Source organism: Mobula hypostoma, chromosome 12 (assembly GCF_963921235.1).
Source record: "Mobula hypostoma chromosome 12, sMobHyp1.1, whole genome shotgun sequence".
Classification (NCBI taxonomy): Eukaryota; Metazoa; Chordata; class Chondrichthyes; order Myliobatiformes; family Myliobatidae; genus Mobula; species Mobula hypostoma.
The window spans coordinates 785,245-803,403 of record NC_086108.1 but is presented as its reverse complement, the minus strand read 5'-3'; the positions used below and the strand labels follow the sequence as shown (position 1 = coordinate 803,403).

The following is an 18,159-nucleotide window of genomic DNA, read 5'->3' as shown; positions in this document are numbered from 1 at the left end:
CATTTTGCTTTGGAGTGAAGGAGGACGAGAGGCAAACCCTCTTCTCATGTCTTTTTCTTTTCTTTTTCAAGGTGGCTAGGATCCTGTCGGAATCCGTGATGTACAGCTGCACTCAAACAAGGTTCTTCACAGGCAGTGGGTACTCACTCTCGGAACTCGCTGAGCAGTATCTCCTGGAGCAGCCGGGAAGTCATGCGCCTTCGGGGCGCGGCCCTGTGGACCACCCAATTTCTCACTGGTCTTGCCGATTGAAGTTTTGCGGGAGATTGAATCATTGAGATAGTCGGCAGTAAGCACAGCTATCAAAAGAAGGCCCCTGCACTCGAGAGATAGTGAGTGGAAGGCTGTAGGTCCTCGAATTGAGAGAATTTGGATAAGTGACACGGCGGACTGTAACATCGAAACAATGAGCTGTTGATCTGCCCACTCACTGTTGCAGCAGCAATATCTCTTTCTCCCTCATGTGAGAGAGAGAGAGGGAGAGGGAGGGAGAGAGGGAGAGGGAGAGAGAGAGGGAGGGAGGGAGGGAGAGAGAGAGGGAGGGAGGGAGGGAGAGAGGGAGAGAGGGAGGGAGGGAGAGAGGGAGGGAGGGAGAGAGAGAGGGAGGGAGAGAGAGAGGGAGGGGGAAAGGAAGCGTGTCTGAAGCATCAAAGTGTTGGGATGGTCAGTAGTTTTTGATGGTTTTTAGATCATGGTCTCTGGGGACTTTGATATTGCTTACATGACGGGGTAAGTACGGGGAGTGGGAGGGTGGGGGGTCGATACTTTTGTTGCTGCTTGTGCGTTGGGGAGGGGGGAGTTTGGGGCTCCAATGTTTTCTGTCATTCATTCTTTGGGGGGTTTCTTTCTCTGTTTCGTGGATCTCTGCAAAGTACAAGAATTTCAGGTTGTATACTATATACATTTTCTGATACTAAGTTGAACCATTGAACCTGCTAAAGTCGTACAAGGGGCACAGACAGAGTGCCTTTTCCCCCAGGATGGCCATGGCCAATATCAGAGGACATCCATTTAACGTGGAAGGTTTCGTGGAGATGCCAGAGGCTGGTTTATTACATACAGAGTGGTACGTGTCTGAAATACATTGCTGTGGGGTGGTGGAGAGACTGACAGATTTGGGATATTTAACAGTCTGTTAGATAGGCATGTGGGTGAAAGGAAAATGGAGGATTCTGGTCCATGTAGGAGGGGAGGGTTAGATAGATTGCTGAGTAGGTTGAAGGGTTGGCACAACACTGTGAGCCAAAGGGCATGGACTATGCTACACTCTTCAATATTCTATATATTACGATAAAATATTTGAGTGTGCTCAGGCTGGCACAGCTTGTAATTAAGCCATTTAGCCCAGCAAGTCTGTTATGCCATACCATCATGGCTGATTTATTATCCCTTTCAATCCCATTGTCCTGCCTCCTCCCCATAGCATTAATCAAGAATCTATCAAGCTCTGCTTTAAGTATACCCAAAAACTTGGCCTCTACAGCCACCTGTGGCAATGAATTCCACAGATTCACTACCCTCTGGCTAAAGAAATTCCTTCTCATCTCTGTTCCGGAGGGATGTCCTTGTATTCTGAGGCTGTACCCTCTGGTCTTACACTCCCCCACTAGAGGAAACATCCTCTCCACAGCCATTCTATCCAGACTTTTCAACATTCGATAGATTTCAATGAGATCCCCCCTTATTCTGGCCCAGAGCAATCAAATGCTCTGATAGTTGATTAGTAATTGGAAATGGAAAGTTGATAGATTCTGTAAGACAAGGTATTAAGGACTATAGAACCAGGGTGGATATTGGCACCAAAGTACCCAAGCCCTCCTCACCACTGAACATATCTACATGAAACACTGTAGCAGGAAAGCAGCATCCATCATCAGAGATCCCCACCACACAGACTATGCTCTCTTCTCATTGCTGCCATCAGGAAGAAGGTACAGGAGCCTCAGGATACACACCACCAGGTTCAGGAACAGTTATTACACCTCAACCATCAGGCTCTTGAACAGAGGGGATAACATCACTCAATTTCACTTGCTCCATCATTGAAATATTCCCACCACCAATAGACTCACTTTCAAGATATTTATTGCTTAGTTATTTATTATCATTTCTTCCTTTTCATATTTGCACAATTTTTTCATCTTTTGCACTCTGAACATCCAAGTTATTGCGGTCTTTCATTGATTCTATTATGGCTATAATTCTATTATGGATTTATTGAGTTTGTCCATAAGAAAATGAACCTGAGGATTGTACGTGGTGAGGTACGTGTACTTTGATGATAAATTTACATTGAACTTTGAAGTGTGAGCTGAACGAATGGCAGGGAAGGCTTAAGGCAGCAAATGGCTTCTTGCTCCCCAATTCACTTCAACCACGTGTCTTGTCTCACATCTTCACCAAGGTCTCTCGATGACAAAGCCAGTAGAATATCAAGCCGACCGACCCTATTGGGAAGTCACACTCAGTCCACCAAAGATCTCATATATAGACACCCTCTCCCGTAAAGCTCACATGCATCTTCTACTCATGAATAGCTTTCTTTAACAACTACAATTCCCTTTCTACTGTACACCATCAAACATTCAATGTGTGTTGCCATACAAAGCATTCTTGTATCTGCACCCCGTGATTCAAACAGAGACATCTAGGGAAAAAGGTTTTTAAAAAAAAACTATAGTCAACCACGCAAAACTGAGATCTGGAAAAGGCCAACTGGCCTATCATGGCAGCTCCAACTCTCAGTAGCCAGCAGTCATGATTACACTCAGTGGCCGCTTTATTAGGTACACGTGTATATATGCTCATTAATGCATATATTTAATATTTAATCAGCCAATCATGTGGCAGCAACTCAATGCACATAGAAGCTCAGTTGTTGTTCAGACCAAACATAAGAATGGGGAAGAAATGTGATCTAGGTGACTTTGACCATTGATTGTTGGTACCAGAAGGGGTGGCTTGAGTGTCTCTAAAACTGTTGATCTCCTGGGATTTTCATGCACAACAGTCTCTGGAGTTTACAGCAAATGGTGCAAAAAACAAAAAAACAATGAACAGCAGTTATGTGGGCAAAAACAAAGTCAGAGGAGAATAACCAGGCCAATCCATTGAATTGAATTGACTTTATTATTTACATCCTGCACATACATGAGTAAAAATCTTTACGTTATCGCCATCTAAATGTGCAACTTATAGTAATTTGTTGTAAATAGTATGTACAAAAGATGGAGATCAAATATTCTGAAACGCAGGACACATCTGGGAGCTGACTGTGATACTGCTGTTGGCCAAGATGAAGCTCAGGTTTAAGAACGTTAAACAAGCAAAACCACCAGTCAGATATGATCTCTCAGACATACCAAACTCTTTCAGCTTAGAGGTTTGCTATGGTTTTGAAGCCCTGCTGAACTTACAAGAGGTCGAACCAGAAGAACTTTGGAACGCAACAAGAGGTGCATTGACAACAGCAGCAGAGAAACACATTCCAAAACGACGCAAGCATAAAAGCACAGAATGGATCACAAATAAAACGCTGCATGCAGTAGAAAAGAAGAGATTGGTGAAAGGTCAGAAAGGAACAAGTAAGGAATACAAGGAGCTGAAGTGTGAAGTCCAGTGACACTGCAGGCTTCACAAAGAGGCATACCTACAATGCATCTGCTCCAACATGGAAAATGAGGCTAACCAAGGCAACAGCACAACAGCAAGATAGTTATGCTGCAGTAAAAGAACTTACCGGCACCTTCACACTACGAATTGGTGCAATCAAAAATGACGGAGGAAAAATACTGACAGAAGATGCAGATGTGAGGGAAAGGCCGCTCGAGTACACGAAGAAACTCTACGAAAATCACGAGAATGAAGACCGTGACAAAGCCATTGACTGGATAACACTAGGACATGAACCATAGCCACTACTGTCAGAAGCAGAAAGAACAATCAAGATGATTAAAAAGAATACAGCATCTGGTCCAGACAACATACCTGCGGAACTACTGAAAGCAACAGGCACCTCAGTGGCCCACATCTTGCACCGCATTGTCTGTGCCATTTGGAAAACTGGCAAATGGCCAACAGACTGGTGAAAATCTGTCTACATTCCTATTCCCAAGAAAGGGGACCTCCTGCAGTGCAGTAATTACAGAACAATTGTATTGATAACACACGCCAGCAAGGTTCTACTCATAATCATCTCTGAGAGACTAAAGAACTATGTAGATAGAGAAATTGCACTCGAACAGGCTGGCTTCAGGAGTGGCCGAGGTACCAGGGACCAGCTCTTCAACATGTGCCTAATAATGGAGAAAATGAGAGAGGTCAATACCCCCCTGTACATTTGCTTCATAGACTACTCAAAGGCATCTGACCGTGTCCAATACACCAAACTGTGGACAACAATGATTCAACTGGGCATGGCACCACGCCTAGTGTCTCTTCTAGAAACACTGTATGCTATGCAATCCTCCAGCCTTCGGACCACATCTGGCGAGACTGAATCGTTCTGCAACGGGAAAGGAGTCCGCCAAGGCTGCGTCCTTTCTCCACACCTTTTTAACATTACACTGAGATGATCATGAGACTGGCAATTCCAGACAACACGGGCATTAAAACAGGAGGAAGAACCACCAGTAACTTGAGATACGCAGATGACACAGCCCTGCTAGCCACAACAGAAGACCTACAAGCGCTACTCAATAATGTTGCAAAAGTCTCTGCTGAATTTGGATTGCTGATAAATGGCAAAAAGACCAAAGTTATGGTGATAAGTAAAACTGCAATTCAAGCTGACATCTACATCGGAAACGACAAGATCGAAGAAGTGTCCTCCTTTATACCTTGGTGCAGGACTAAATGACACAAACGAATGCAGCAAGGAAATAAGGTGAAGGCTAGCAATGGCACGCACAAGCACTACCAAACTCTGGAACATCTGGAAAGATAGATCTGTGAGCACTGACACCAAGATACGCCTCCTCAAGAATCTCGTCTGGCCAGTAACCCTATATGGCTGTGAAACATGGACCCTCGAAGCAGCTGATGAAAAGAAGTTGACAGCATTTGATCTGTGGACATACAGACGGATCCTCAGGGTATCATACATTGAAAGGAGATCCAACAATTTCATCTAGAAAAGAATGGAACAAAACCAATACTTCTGGAAACCATTATCCAGAGGAAACTTCGCTATTTTGGACACATCTCAAGAACTGATGACACACTGGAACGCACCTGTGCTTGAAGGCAGAGTAGAAGGAACCCCCTCCTGAGGCAGACAGAGGACAACCTGGATCAACAACATCAAGAAGTGGACCAGCCTCACTGCCAGAGACACAAGAGGTTTGACTGCCGACAGATCGCAGAAGAAAGTGGTCACCGAGGCTCTGGCAGAGTATGGCACATGATGATGATGATGATGATGAGTATGTAAACAGAACAGTCAATATAGCATAAAGATACAATTGTATCAGCATGAATTAATCAGTCTGATGGCCTGGTGGAAGAAGCTGTCCCAGAGTCTGTTGGTCCTGGCTTCTATGCTGCGGTATCGTTTCCCGGTTGGTAGCAGCTGGAACTAGTGTGTGGTTGGGATGACTCAGGTCCAAATGATCCATCAGGCCCTTTTTACACACCTGTCTTTGTAAATGTCCTGAATAGGCTGAAGTTCACACCTTCAGATGTGCTGGGCTGTCCGCATCACTTTCTGCAGAGACCTGCGATTGAGGGAAGTACAGTTCCCATACAGGCAGTGATGCAGCCAGTCAGGATACTCACAATTGTACCCCTATAGAAAGTTCTTAGGATTTGGGGGCTCATACCAAACTTCTTCAACCATCTGAGGTGAAAGAGACACTGTTGTGCCTTTTTCACCACACAGCCGGTATGTACAGACCACGTGAGGTCCTCGGTGATGTGTGTGCTGAGGAACTTAAAGCTGTCCACCCTCTCAACCCAGATCCATTGATGTCTATTGATGTCTCCATTGCTCCTGTAGTCCACAACCAGCTCCTTTGTTTTTGTGACATTGAGGGAGAGGTTGTATTCTCGACACCACTGTGTCAGGGTGATGATATCTTCTCTGTAGGCTGCCTCATTATTATTTGAGATTAGGCCAATCAATGTAGTATCATCAGCAAATTTAATTAGCTGATTGGAGCTGTGGGTGGTGACACAGTCATGGGTATACAGAGAGTAAAGGAGGGGGGCTTAGTACATAGCCCTGTGTTGAGGGTCAGAGGGACAGAGGTGAGGGAGCCCACAGGAAGTCCAGGAACCAGCTACACAAGGGCAGGGTGTAGAACAAGTCTCTGAGTTTCTTGTCAAGCCTGGAGTTATGGTGTTGAATGCTGAACTGTAGTCCAAAAACAGCATTCTCACATAAGCATCCTTCTCCAGATGTGTAAGGACAGTAATGTAGAGCTGTGGCTACTAATGCATCAACTGTCGATCAGTTGTGTCAGTAGGCGAACTGTAGGGGGTCCAGTGTGGGTGGTAGCAGGCTGCATGACCAGCCCTTCAGAGCACTTGTTTATTATTGAGGTGAGTGCAACAGGACGCCAGTCGTTCAGACATGGTCTTTTTAGGTACAGGGACAATAGTGGATGCTTTGAAGCAGGAGGGCACTCTATACTGGGAGAGGGAGAGATTAAAAATGTCTGCCAGTTGTGCAGAGCACATCCTGTGTGCCCGCCCTGGGATGCCATCCAGTCTTGCAGCCTTACAACTGTCCACTCGTTGGAAACACTTGCGTACTTCAGCTTCAGAGATGACCAAGGTGCAGGTAGTTTTGGCGGCTCTCCTTGGGGGCTCAATGTTGGTGATGTTAAAACAAGTGTAAAAAAGATTTAGCTCATCTGGGAGAGAGGCAGCAATGTTGGAAACACCGCTGCATTTAAGCTTTGAAGGCTGCAATGGTGTGCAGACCTTGCTATAAGCTGCATTTGTTGTTGGTGAAGAGTTGTGTCTGGTTCTTGTTCGTGTATTGTCATTTTGCTGCCTTGATGACTTTGCGCGGATTGTAGCTGTATTTCTTGAGTTCCTGCTGATTACCAGCAATGCAAGCTCTGTCTCACGCAGTTAGTGCTGCTTGCATGGAACTGTTGATCCACGGTTTCTGGCTTGGATAGACCCTGACCGACTCTTGGGGGACAATATCCTCGATGCCCTTCCGGATGAAGCTCGTGACCCCTTCCATGAACCTGGAGACATCCTCATCATGAAGGACATTCCAGCTGATGTAATCAAAGCAGTAATGTACCATGGAGACCGACTGGTCGGACCAACAGCGGACGGTTGTGTTTCACCTTCTGCCTGTAAATCGGTATAAGCAAGATGGAGCAGGGATCCGATTTTCCAAATGGCGGGCGGAGGAGTGCTTTATAAGCATTGCAGAAGGGCGAGTAGCACTGGTCGAGTATGTTTATCTCCCCCTGTGCTCACCTGGATGTATTGATAAAACTTCGGACAGACTTGATTGGACTTGACGGAGTGATGCTTTATTAAAGTCACCAGCGACGATGAGGGCAGCCTCATCATCAATCCAAGCTGACAGGAAGGTGACATAACTCAAATAACCATATGTACAACAGTGGTGTGCAGGTGAGCATCTCTGAACCTCTGAACACAACATGTCAAACCCTGAAGTGGATGGGTTCCTGTAGCAGGAGACCAGGAGCATGCAATACCTAAAGTAGTCACTGAGTGTACTTTCTGTCTTGCTTCCACCCACCACCATCCCATGGCAATGTAACTGAAATCAGGAATGAAGCAGGAATTGATGGCTCATTTACATTTACATTTAAGATCTTTGTGAAATGTAGGAAGAGAATGTAGAACAGTAAGTTCCAAATCTGGGATTCTGGAAAGGAATGTGAGATTTAAGAGATTGAGTATTTGATTTGTAAAAACACTAACCGTTTCTTTCTTGGGTTCCCGGTCCAGGTCAAGCCTCAGCAGTGAATGGTTGACCTTGAGAGCTAGCGAGAGAGCCATGAGCCCACCAGTCTTGATCTCATTCTCTCGTAGATCCAGCCGGAGGAGACGGGGGCTGTCAGCAATGAACTCCGCCACAGCCACGGCACCTGGGAGAAAAGACCATGGCATTATATTTGTTTGCTCCCCAGCATCAGCACGTTAGTGGCAAGGCTAGCACTACCGCCCATCCTCACTGCCCTTGAAAACAAGGTAGTAAACCACCTTGGTCATAAAGTCATACAGCATGAACACCACACTTTCGCACAATACTTCACGTTCTTGTACCTACATGGTCCTTTGCACAAAGGCAGCCCCAGAATGATGCCAGGTAAGCATTCATTCATTATGTGCGGTGTTGCGTGACGTAGGTAATCATGGTCTAGACTATGATTGTTCTTGGCAAATCTTTCTACAGAAGTGGTTTGCCATTGCTTTTTTCTGGGCAGTGTCTTTACAAGATGGGTGACCCCAGCCATTATCAATACTCTTCAGAGATTGTCTGCCTGGCCTGGCATCAGCGGTTGCATAACCAGGATTGTGATATGCACCAGCTGTTCATATGACCATCCACCACCTGCTCGTGTGGCTTCATATGACCCTGATCTGCACCTTACCCAAGGGTGACCCGCAGGTTAGCAGAGGGAAGGAGTGCCTTTCAACTCCTTTCGTAGAGACACATCTCCACCCTGCCAGATAAACAATTCTGGGAATTAGTTCCATTGACAATGAATCCTGAACCAAAGGCAATAACTTCACTCAACTTCGCATGCCCCATCATTGAAATTTTCCCATGACCTAGGCACTCACTTTCAAGAACTCCCCAGCCATTGTTTGCGATATTTAGTGCTCATTTATTTATTATTATTCTTTCTTTCTTTTTGTATTTACACACTGGTAGAACATCCTAGTTGGTGCAGTCTTTCATTGATTCTATAATGGTTATTATTCTTTTTTTCTGAAAAACAGCGTGGAATGGCCCTTCCGGCTCCTCAAGCCGTGCTGCCCAGCAACCACTGATTTAATCCTAGCCTAACTACGGGACAATTTATAATAACCAATTAACCCAACAACTGGTATGCCTTTTGACACCGGAGAACACTGAGGAAGCACACAGTCATGGGGAGAACATACAAACTTCTAACAGGCAGCAGGTCGCCAGGTCTGCAAAGCATCGAGCTAACCACCACGGTACCATGCTGTTATGGATTTATTGAAATTGCCTGCAAGAAAATGGATCGCAGGGTTGCATATGTGACATATGCAGTATGTACTTCAATAATAAATTTACTTTGAACTTTTGGCAATGAATGTTACAAAAAGCTGGATCTCAAAAGAGAAAATGTTAACCAGAGACTGACTGGTGAGTTCTGCAGGATAGAATCTGGCCAATGACAAAGTTATCATTGAGAAGTAAAGGCTCTATCACATTCTGGATAAACTCCATGATCTACAGTTGGCCAATGAAACAAAGCCTTGTCAAGAGATCCCCACCACATAGGTCAGGCTCTCGGCTCACTGCTGCCAAGGGCCTCATGACTCGCAGCAGCAGGTTCAAGAACAGTTACCACCCCTCAACCATCTCACTTTTCAACAAGAGGGAATAACTACATTTGCCCCTTCCATTGAGATGTTCCCACAACCAATGATCTTATTTTAAGAACTTTTCATCTTATAATCTCATGTTCTTGTTATTTATTACTATTTATTTATTATTTTTATTTTTATTTATATTTATATTTAATTTTGAAAAAAAAAATAGAAGATGATATTAATAGGTGGAGACACCTGCCAGCATCAGTCCCAGCCCGTATATCGGTCATTAAAATGAACATCTTACCCCGCATTAATTCTATCAGCTCAATGATCCCACTTGCACCTCCAGCAGGATATTGGCAAAAACTGGACTCCTTACTACGACGCTATGTTTGGAATGGTAAACGACCCAATATAAAGTGGTCAGCTCTACAATTCAAAAAGTCGGATGGGGGATTGGCACGACCAAATTTTAAATTGTATCACTGGGCATTTCTATTAAAAAGTCTTAGCTATTGGATGGAGGAGGATAAAGTTTCATCATGGAAAAACATAGAACAAGAGCTAATAGCATCAACAAGGTTGAAGGACTTTCTCCTTATAGGTATGTCTACCAAAACATGTGATTTGTATTACGGTCCAATTCTAACCCATATGCTACAAGTGTTTAGAGCAGCAGAAAAATTCCTAAAATTTAAAAGCGTATGGTGCAAATCATCTCCATTATGGAACAATAATCATCTTCTAAAGAGGAGGGAAACCATTCACTAACAGAACTTGGGAGGATAAAGGTATTACTACTCTTCAAGATATTAATGGGGCAAGTACTATCCTTAGCTTTCAAGAACTGATATCTCGATATAATATTGATAAACACTCTCTTCTACTTTAGAGTAAGACCAGCTTGTAAAGCCTATGGCATTCCCTGGGGGTCAGTTTTAAAGGACCATCCCATTTTAAGTTGGATACAGAGTGCTCCAGGGGAGATAGTGTCATATATCTATGATAAATTAAACTCCCAGAAATATATGCCCACATCAGGAATGAAAGCTTGGTATAGGGACATATCTGAATTAGGACAAGGTTTAGACTGGGATGCGATTTGGGATAATGCTGCCGCTGTTTCAAAAAACCCAAATCATACATACACTTGAAATTTTGTCATAGAGCATATTTAACACCGAGAATTAGACATCAAATGGGACTGGTTCCTGACCCATATTGCTCATTTTGCCCCCACAGAACCGTTGGCTCTTTTATACATGTTGTATGGGAATGTCCAGGGGTTTTTGGTTTGTGGGGAAAGGTTACCAGTACTCTTACAGAACTAACAGGGGTACAATTACCAATGGACCCTGCTGTACATCTTCTAAATGATGTCTCCCACCTTTCTCTTACGGAAAAAATGTGCAAAGTCTGGCTGACAGGCCTAACTGCAGCTAAGAAGATTGTAGTCCAGCGCTGGAAATCTCCCCATGATATTTCAAGTACTCACTGGCTTCAGAGCTTTTAGAACATTTCTTACCTGGAACTATCATTAGCAAGAGTAAATGATGCACGACCAAACACAATCTCAATGTGGATAAATTTGATATCTAACTTAAAAGATCTTCTGTTAAAATAGGAGTGCTCTGTCTGTGTATGTACTACTATTCAGTTGGTTGGTGGAGGGGCGAGGGATTGGGGGGGAGAGAGGTAGAGGGGGGATGGGGATGAGGAAGAGGATGAGGGGTGGAGGGGGGATGGTGATGAAGGTTGGGGGGTGGCCGGGTTAAACAGTCAAAATGTGATCGGCAAATGGTTGTATTGAATGTAAATTGTTGGTGTTGCAATAAAAAAAAATTAGTGATAAAAAAGATAGGCGCCTATGTGGTGGTGTACTGGTTCACAATCTGTCTGCCAGCTTTACTAAGTGGGTAGGGCAAGATGTATTTCAGAAGAATATCTTAAAGACACCATGCACGAGTCAATTTTGTGTGACACAGGTTGGCTGAAATCTCTGAGAACACAGATGAATAGTTATAGAAAAGTACAACACAGAAACAGAACCTTTAGCCCATCTAGTCTGTGCCAAAACCATTTAAAGTGCATATTCCGATCAACCTGCATCCGGACCATATCCCTCCATACCCCTCCCTATTCATGTACCTTTCCAAACGTTAAAATTGAGCTCGCATACACCACTTGCTTTGGCAGCTCGCTCCACACTCTCACTACTCTCCGAGTGAAGAAGTTTCCCCTCAGGTTGCTCTTAAAATTTTAACCTTTTACCTTAATCTATGGTTATAGTCCCACCCAACCTTAGTGGAATGTTGCATTTACCCTATCTATACACCTCAAAATTTTGTATACCTCTATCAATCTTCTACATTACAAGGAATGAAGTGTTTGGCATGTAGGATGTAGGAATAAAAGGATGTGTTAGGTTGTAAAGGAACAACAATTAATAACATCAGTAACGCTCCCAAAATGCAAGAGGAGCTCAGTAGGTTGGGGCAGCATCTACAGAGGGGAATAAAGAGCTGAGGTTTCAGGCCGAGACACTCCATCAGGACTGGAAAGGAAGGCGGAAGAAGTCAGACTATGCTGGTGGGGAAAGGGGAAGGAGTACATGCTGGCAGGTGATAGATGAAGCTAGGTGAGGAGGTAGCTCGGTGGCTGGGTGGGGTGGGAGATCAAATAAGAGGCTGGGAGGTGAAAAGTGGAAAAGGTAAAGGGCTCTAGAAGGAGGAATCTGATAGGAGAGGAGAGTGACCCATAGGAAAAAGAAAAGGAGGAGGGGAACCAGAGGGAGGTGCTAGGCAGGTGAGGAGAAGAGATAAGAAGGGAAACAGAATGGGGAATGGAAAAAGAAAGGAGGTGGAGGGAGAGAGAAATTACTGTGAGAAATCAATATTCGTGCCATTCGTGTTGCTCCCCCAACCTGTGAGCAACCTCATTGTGGCAGTAGAGAAGACCAGAGGCATGTTGGAATGAGAATGGGGATTGGAATCAAAATGACTGGCAACAAGAAATCGTGCTTGTTGCAGATGGAGTGAAGGTCTTCAACAAAGTAGTCTTCCAATCTACAGTACTGTGTAAAAGTCTTCGGCACATATATATAGCTAGAGTGCCCAAGACTTTTGAACAGTACAGTAATAATTTCATGTATTGGACTGTACTCCTGCAGCCCCGCAAAAAAAAAAACAAATTTCACGACATGTGTGAGTGTTGATAAACCTGATTCTGATATGGGTCTCTATTGTGGACTGAAAGTGGGAGCGAGGGTGGAGAGAGGGGAATCACAGTTGGGAAAAAGGGAAGGGAGAGGGAAGGGAGTGGGAAGCACCAAAGAGACATTCTGTAATGATCAATAAATCAATAGTTTGGAATCAAATGACTTTGCCTGGTGTCTCAGAGCTGAATATGTCTGCAGCCGCACCACCCCCCAACAGTCCCTTCCACCCCCGGAACTCCTCCTCTGCCATCTGCCCCACATTCCTCCCATAGTGCTCCACACACGTCATTCCCAAAATCCTTTGCCCCTGCCAGATTTACCACCTCACTCTCCACTCCATGTTAACAAATACAGTACTGTGCAAAGGTCTTACGCATTCTAGCTATATAAATGTGCCTATGACTTTTGTACAGTACAGGTCTCACCGATGTAGAGGAGGCCACATTGGGAGCACTGGATACAGTAGATAACTGATAAACTGCTAATGTTAAGAAATATTAATAACATAAATTGTTATGAAAATATTGACTTGAATATTGTCACAAAATCAGGGTCATACAGCATGGAAACAGGCCATTCAGCTCACAATGTTCACACTGACAAGTGGGCAATGACCAGCTGTACTAATCCCCTCTTCAAGTATTTGGCCTGTAGCCCTCTCTTCCAAGGCAATTCAACTGTACCCGATCTAACACTGTGGCCATACTATATTGGTGCTGGAAAGTGTGGCAACACTTGTGGGCTGCCACCAACACATGCTTAGATTGTGTTGGTTGTTAATGCAAATGATACATTTCGCTATGTTTTGATATACACGTGATAAGTCGGTGCTGCCCCTATCCCCCCAAGTATTTGCTCAGCAGAAGACAGGCTGTACTCTGGTCGGCTGCAGATTTCTGCACCGTTCACGGACTCGGCCTCAAGCTGCATTGTAGTAGCCTGTTGAGAGAGACTTGGAGAGAGGCACTGAAGCTGGTGCACTCACTGGGAGGGGTGTGGCACGGCATCCAGGCTGGACTCAGTATCGCCCCGCAGTGTTCGCTTGGCAGAAGACAAGCTGTACTGTGGTCGACTGCAGATTTCTGCGGCATTCATGGACTCGGGGTCTGGACTATTTTTTTGTGTGGCTGTACTTTACTGATGTCTTACATGTGCTTGCTATCTTGTATGCGCTATATGTGCTTTGTGCTGTGTGTGGCTGTTGGTATTGTGTTTTGCACCTTTGCCCTGGAGTAATGCTGTCTCTTTTGGCTGTATTCATGCACGGTTGAAAGAGAATTAAACTTGAATTGAATAAATAAATCAGACTCTATACCCCTCATCCTTTTATATTCTTCAATTTAAGTCAACTCTGCTCCATGGAAAATAGATCTAGTCTCTCCACATAACAGGAATGACCTATCCTTCGTTGTACCCTCTCTAGCGTTACCACATCCTTCCTACAGCACAGTGACCAAAACTGCATGTAATACTCCTGCTGAAGCCTGACCAATATATTATAAAGTTGTGGCATCACTTCACTTCTCTTCCATTCAATTCCCCTCTGTATCTGTCCCTATTGTAAGGGGTTTGTATGTTCTCCCCATGACTGCATGGGTTTCCTCTGAATGCTCCGGTTTCCTCCCACATTCCGAAGACGTACGGATTGGTAGATTAATTGATCACGTGGGTGTAAATGGGTCGCATGGGCTCATTGAACCAGAAGGGCCTGTTGCCATGCTGAATCTCAAAATAAAAATAAAAAAATTAAAGCATACTTTGAAATAAAAAATTAACCTGTATTATCTACACTTCCAAAAGGAAAGCAAAATGGGATTAGGAATCTGAGTGAACTTTCTTTCCTCTGAATTCTTAGCCCAAAAATAATACAGCCAAAGACAATATACTGAACGATCGCCCCAGTTCACATCAGCAAGCTTGATAGTCAAACAGCAGCAGTGTTTGCTTTGGCACAGCACATTGAGAATTCAGTGTTTTCAGAGCAGATGCAATGGAGTCTTGAATGGGTGCTAAAGGATAAGATCATGATTCCAGCACCCTCCTGCACTTCTTTATCTTTCAATTCCAGAAACCAGGTTTCTGGCACTGAGGATGGGTCAGTGGTGCAGAAGGGAAAGAGGGAGAAGGCGAGAGTGGTAGCGATAAGGGACTCAATAGTCAGAGGAACAGACAGCAGATTCTGTGGGCGTGAACAGGACACCCAGATGGTATGTTGCCTCCCAAGCGCCAGGGTCAGGATGTCTCGGATCGCATCCACAGCATTTTGAAGAGGGAGGGAGAGCAGCCAGATGTCTTGGTACATATTAGTACCAATGACATGGGAAGGAAAAGCAATGAGGTCCTGAACGGAGAATTTAGAGAGCTAGGCAGAAAACTGAGAAGCAGGACCTCCAGGGTACAAAGATCTGGCAGATAAATGTGTGGCTGAGAAGCTGGTATGGGGGCAGGGCTTCAGGTTCTTGGATTATTGGGATTTCTTCAGAGGGAAGGTATGAGTTGTACAAAAGGGGCAGGTTGCATCTATATCATGCAGGCAGGGTTGTTAGAGCTGTTGGGCAGGGTTTAAACTAATTTGGCAGGAGAATGGGAACCAGAGTGAAGGGACTCAGGATAGGACAGATGGTAAAAAAGCAAAGAAAGCATGCAGTCAGACTATCAGGAAGGGCAGGCAGATGATAGGACAAAATTGCAGATAGCAGGGTGAGTATCAGTGCATTAGGGATGCAGAATCAAAAAGGGTAGCAAATGCAGAAAAAAGAGTTATACCTCAATGCATGGAGTATAAGAAATAAGGTGGATGATCTTGTTGTACTTTGAGTCTGGAGGCCGAATGGCCTACTCCTGCACCTATTTTCTATGTTTCTAAACAATATCAAGATGGATAGAAAAAGCTTTTTCAATTATATAAAGAAAAAGAGAGATGAGAGTGAGTACAGGGCTGCTAGAAAATGAAGCTGGAGAAATAAAAATGGGGAATAAGGAGATGGCAGATGAACTAAATGAGTATTTTGCAACAATCTTCACTGTGGAAGACACTAGCAGTTTGCCAGATGTTGAAGGGTGTGAGGGAAGAGAAGTAAGTGCCCACCAGCGCCTTTACGTCCTGAGAAAACTAAAGAAGTTTGGCCTGTCCCCTAAAACCCTCACTAATTTTTATAGATGCACCGTAGAAAGCATTCTTCTGGGGTGCATCACAACCTGGTATGGAAGTTGTCCTGTCCAAGACCGGAAGAAGCTGCAGAAGATCGTGAACACAGCACAGCACATCACACAAACCAATCTTCCGTCCTTGGACTCACTTTACACCGCACGCTGTCGGAGCAGTGCTGCCAGGATAATCAAGGACACCACCCACCCAGCCAACACACTTTTCGTCCCTCTTCCCTCCGGGAGAAGGCTCAGGAGCTTGAAGACTCGTATGGCCAGATCTGGGAACAGCTTCTTTCCAACTGTGATAAGACTGCTGAACGGATCCTGACCCGGATCTGGGCCGTACCCTCCAAATATCCGGACCTGCCTCTCGGTTTTTTTGCACTACCTCACTTTTCATTTTTCTATTTATGATTTATAATTTAATTTTTAAAATATTTATTAATTTTAAACTATTTTTAATATTTAATATTTGTAATCCAGGGAGCGGGAAGCGCAGTATCAAATATCGCTGTGATGATTGTACGTTCTAGTATCAATTGTTTGGCGACAATAAAGTATAAAGTATTAGTGAGTGCAGTTACTATTACAAGGGAGAAGGTGCACAAAATGCTGAAAGACGTAAAAGAACATAAGTCACCCAGACTAGATGAACTCCACCCTAGGGTTCTGAAAGAGGTAGCAGTAGAGATTATGGAGGCATTAGTACTGATCTTTCAAGAATCATTGGACTCTGGCATGATTCCGGAGGCCTGACAATTGTAAATATTACTCCACTCTTTAAGAAAGAAGGGAGGCTGCAGAAAGGAAATGATAGACCAGTTAGCCTGACCTCAGTAGCTGGGAAGTTGTTGAAGGTAATTGTGAATGATGAGGTTATGGAGTAGATGTTGACACAGGACAAGATAGGACAAAGTCAGGCATGGTTTCCTTAAAGGAAAATCTTGCCTGACGAACATGTTGTAATTCTTTGAGGAGATTACAGCAGGAGAGATAAAAGGGATGCAGAGAATATTGTATATTTGGATTTTCAGAGACCTTTGACAAGGTGTCATACATGAGGCTGCTTACCAAGTTACTAGCATGGTTAGAGCATTGGCTGATTGGTAGGAAGCAATGAGTGGGAATAAAAGGATCCCTAATCCCTTTCCAGTTGGCTGCCAGTGCTAGTGGTGTTCTGCAGGGGTTTGCACTGGGACCACTTCTTCTTATGCTGTATATCAATGATTTAAATGATGGAATCAATGGCTTTGTTGCCAAGTAAGCAGATGACTCGAAGACTGGTGGAGGGGCAGGTACTGTTGAAGAAACAGGAAGGGTGTGAAAGGAATTAAGACAGATTAGGAGAATGGGAAGAAAGCAGCAAATGAAATATAACGCTGGAAAACGCACCTTGGTTGAAGAAGAAAATGTGCAGACTATTTTCTAAACGGGGAAAAAATTCAGAAATCTGAGATGCAAAGGGACTTGGGAGTCCTTGTGCAGAACACCCTAAAGATTAACTTGCAGGCTGAGATAGTGGTGAGGAAGGCAAATGCAATGTTAGCATTCATTTCAAGAGATCTAGAATATAAGAACAGGGATGTGATGCTGAGGCTTTCTTTATAAGGCACTGGTGAATAGGTACTGTGAATAGCTTTGGGCTCCTCATATAAGAAAAGATGTGCTACCATTGGAGAGGGTTCAGAGGAGGTTCACAAGGATGATTCTGGGAATATGAGGAACTGTACTTGCTGGAATTTAGAAGGATGGGGGGGAGGAATCTCATTGAAACCTTTTGAATGTTGAAAAGCCTATTCAGAGCAAGTGTGGAAAAGATGTTTCCCATGGTGGGGAAGTCTAGGACAAGAGGGCACAGCATCCAGATAGAGGTGCGTCCATTTAAAATAGAGATGTGGAGAAATTCCTTTAGCCAGAAGGTGGCGAATTTGTGGAATTTGTTACCACGGGCCGCTGAGGAGGCCATGTCGTTGGGTGTATTTAAGGCGCAGATTGACAGGTTCTTGATTGGCCACAGCATCAAAGGTAACTGTGAGTGGGGCTAAGGAGGGGGAAAAAAAAAGGATCAGCCATGATTGAATGGCGGAACAGACTCAATGGGCCCAGTGGTCTAATTTTGCTCCTATGTCTTATGGACTAATTCCTTCAGTGATCAAGAATTCACTGATCTCAGCCTTGAACAGACTCAATATCTGAGTGCCCATAGCTCTCTAGTGGATAGCATTCCAAAGATTCATAGCCTGCTGAGTAGAATTTTTAAAAATTTTAGTCCTTACTTTTAATCC

At 44.2% G+C, this 18,159-nt stretch overlaps 1 protein-coding gene across 1 annotated transcript in view; it reads right to left on the bottom strand.

The window, feature by feature from the left end:
* The window catches only part of ppp1r37 (protein phosphatase 1, regulatory subunit 37), a 169,439-nt gene that overhangs the window by 22,117 nt on the left and 129,163 nt on the right, over window positions 1-18,159 (bottom strand). The window contains exon 10 of the mRNA XM_063063474.1: window positions 7,915-8,081. Within this exon, the coding sequence (XP_062919544.1) occupies window positions 7,915-8,081 (167 nt within the window). The remainder of the gene's footprint in view (window positions 1-7,914; window positions 8,082-18,159) is intronic.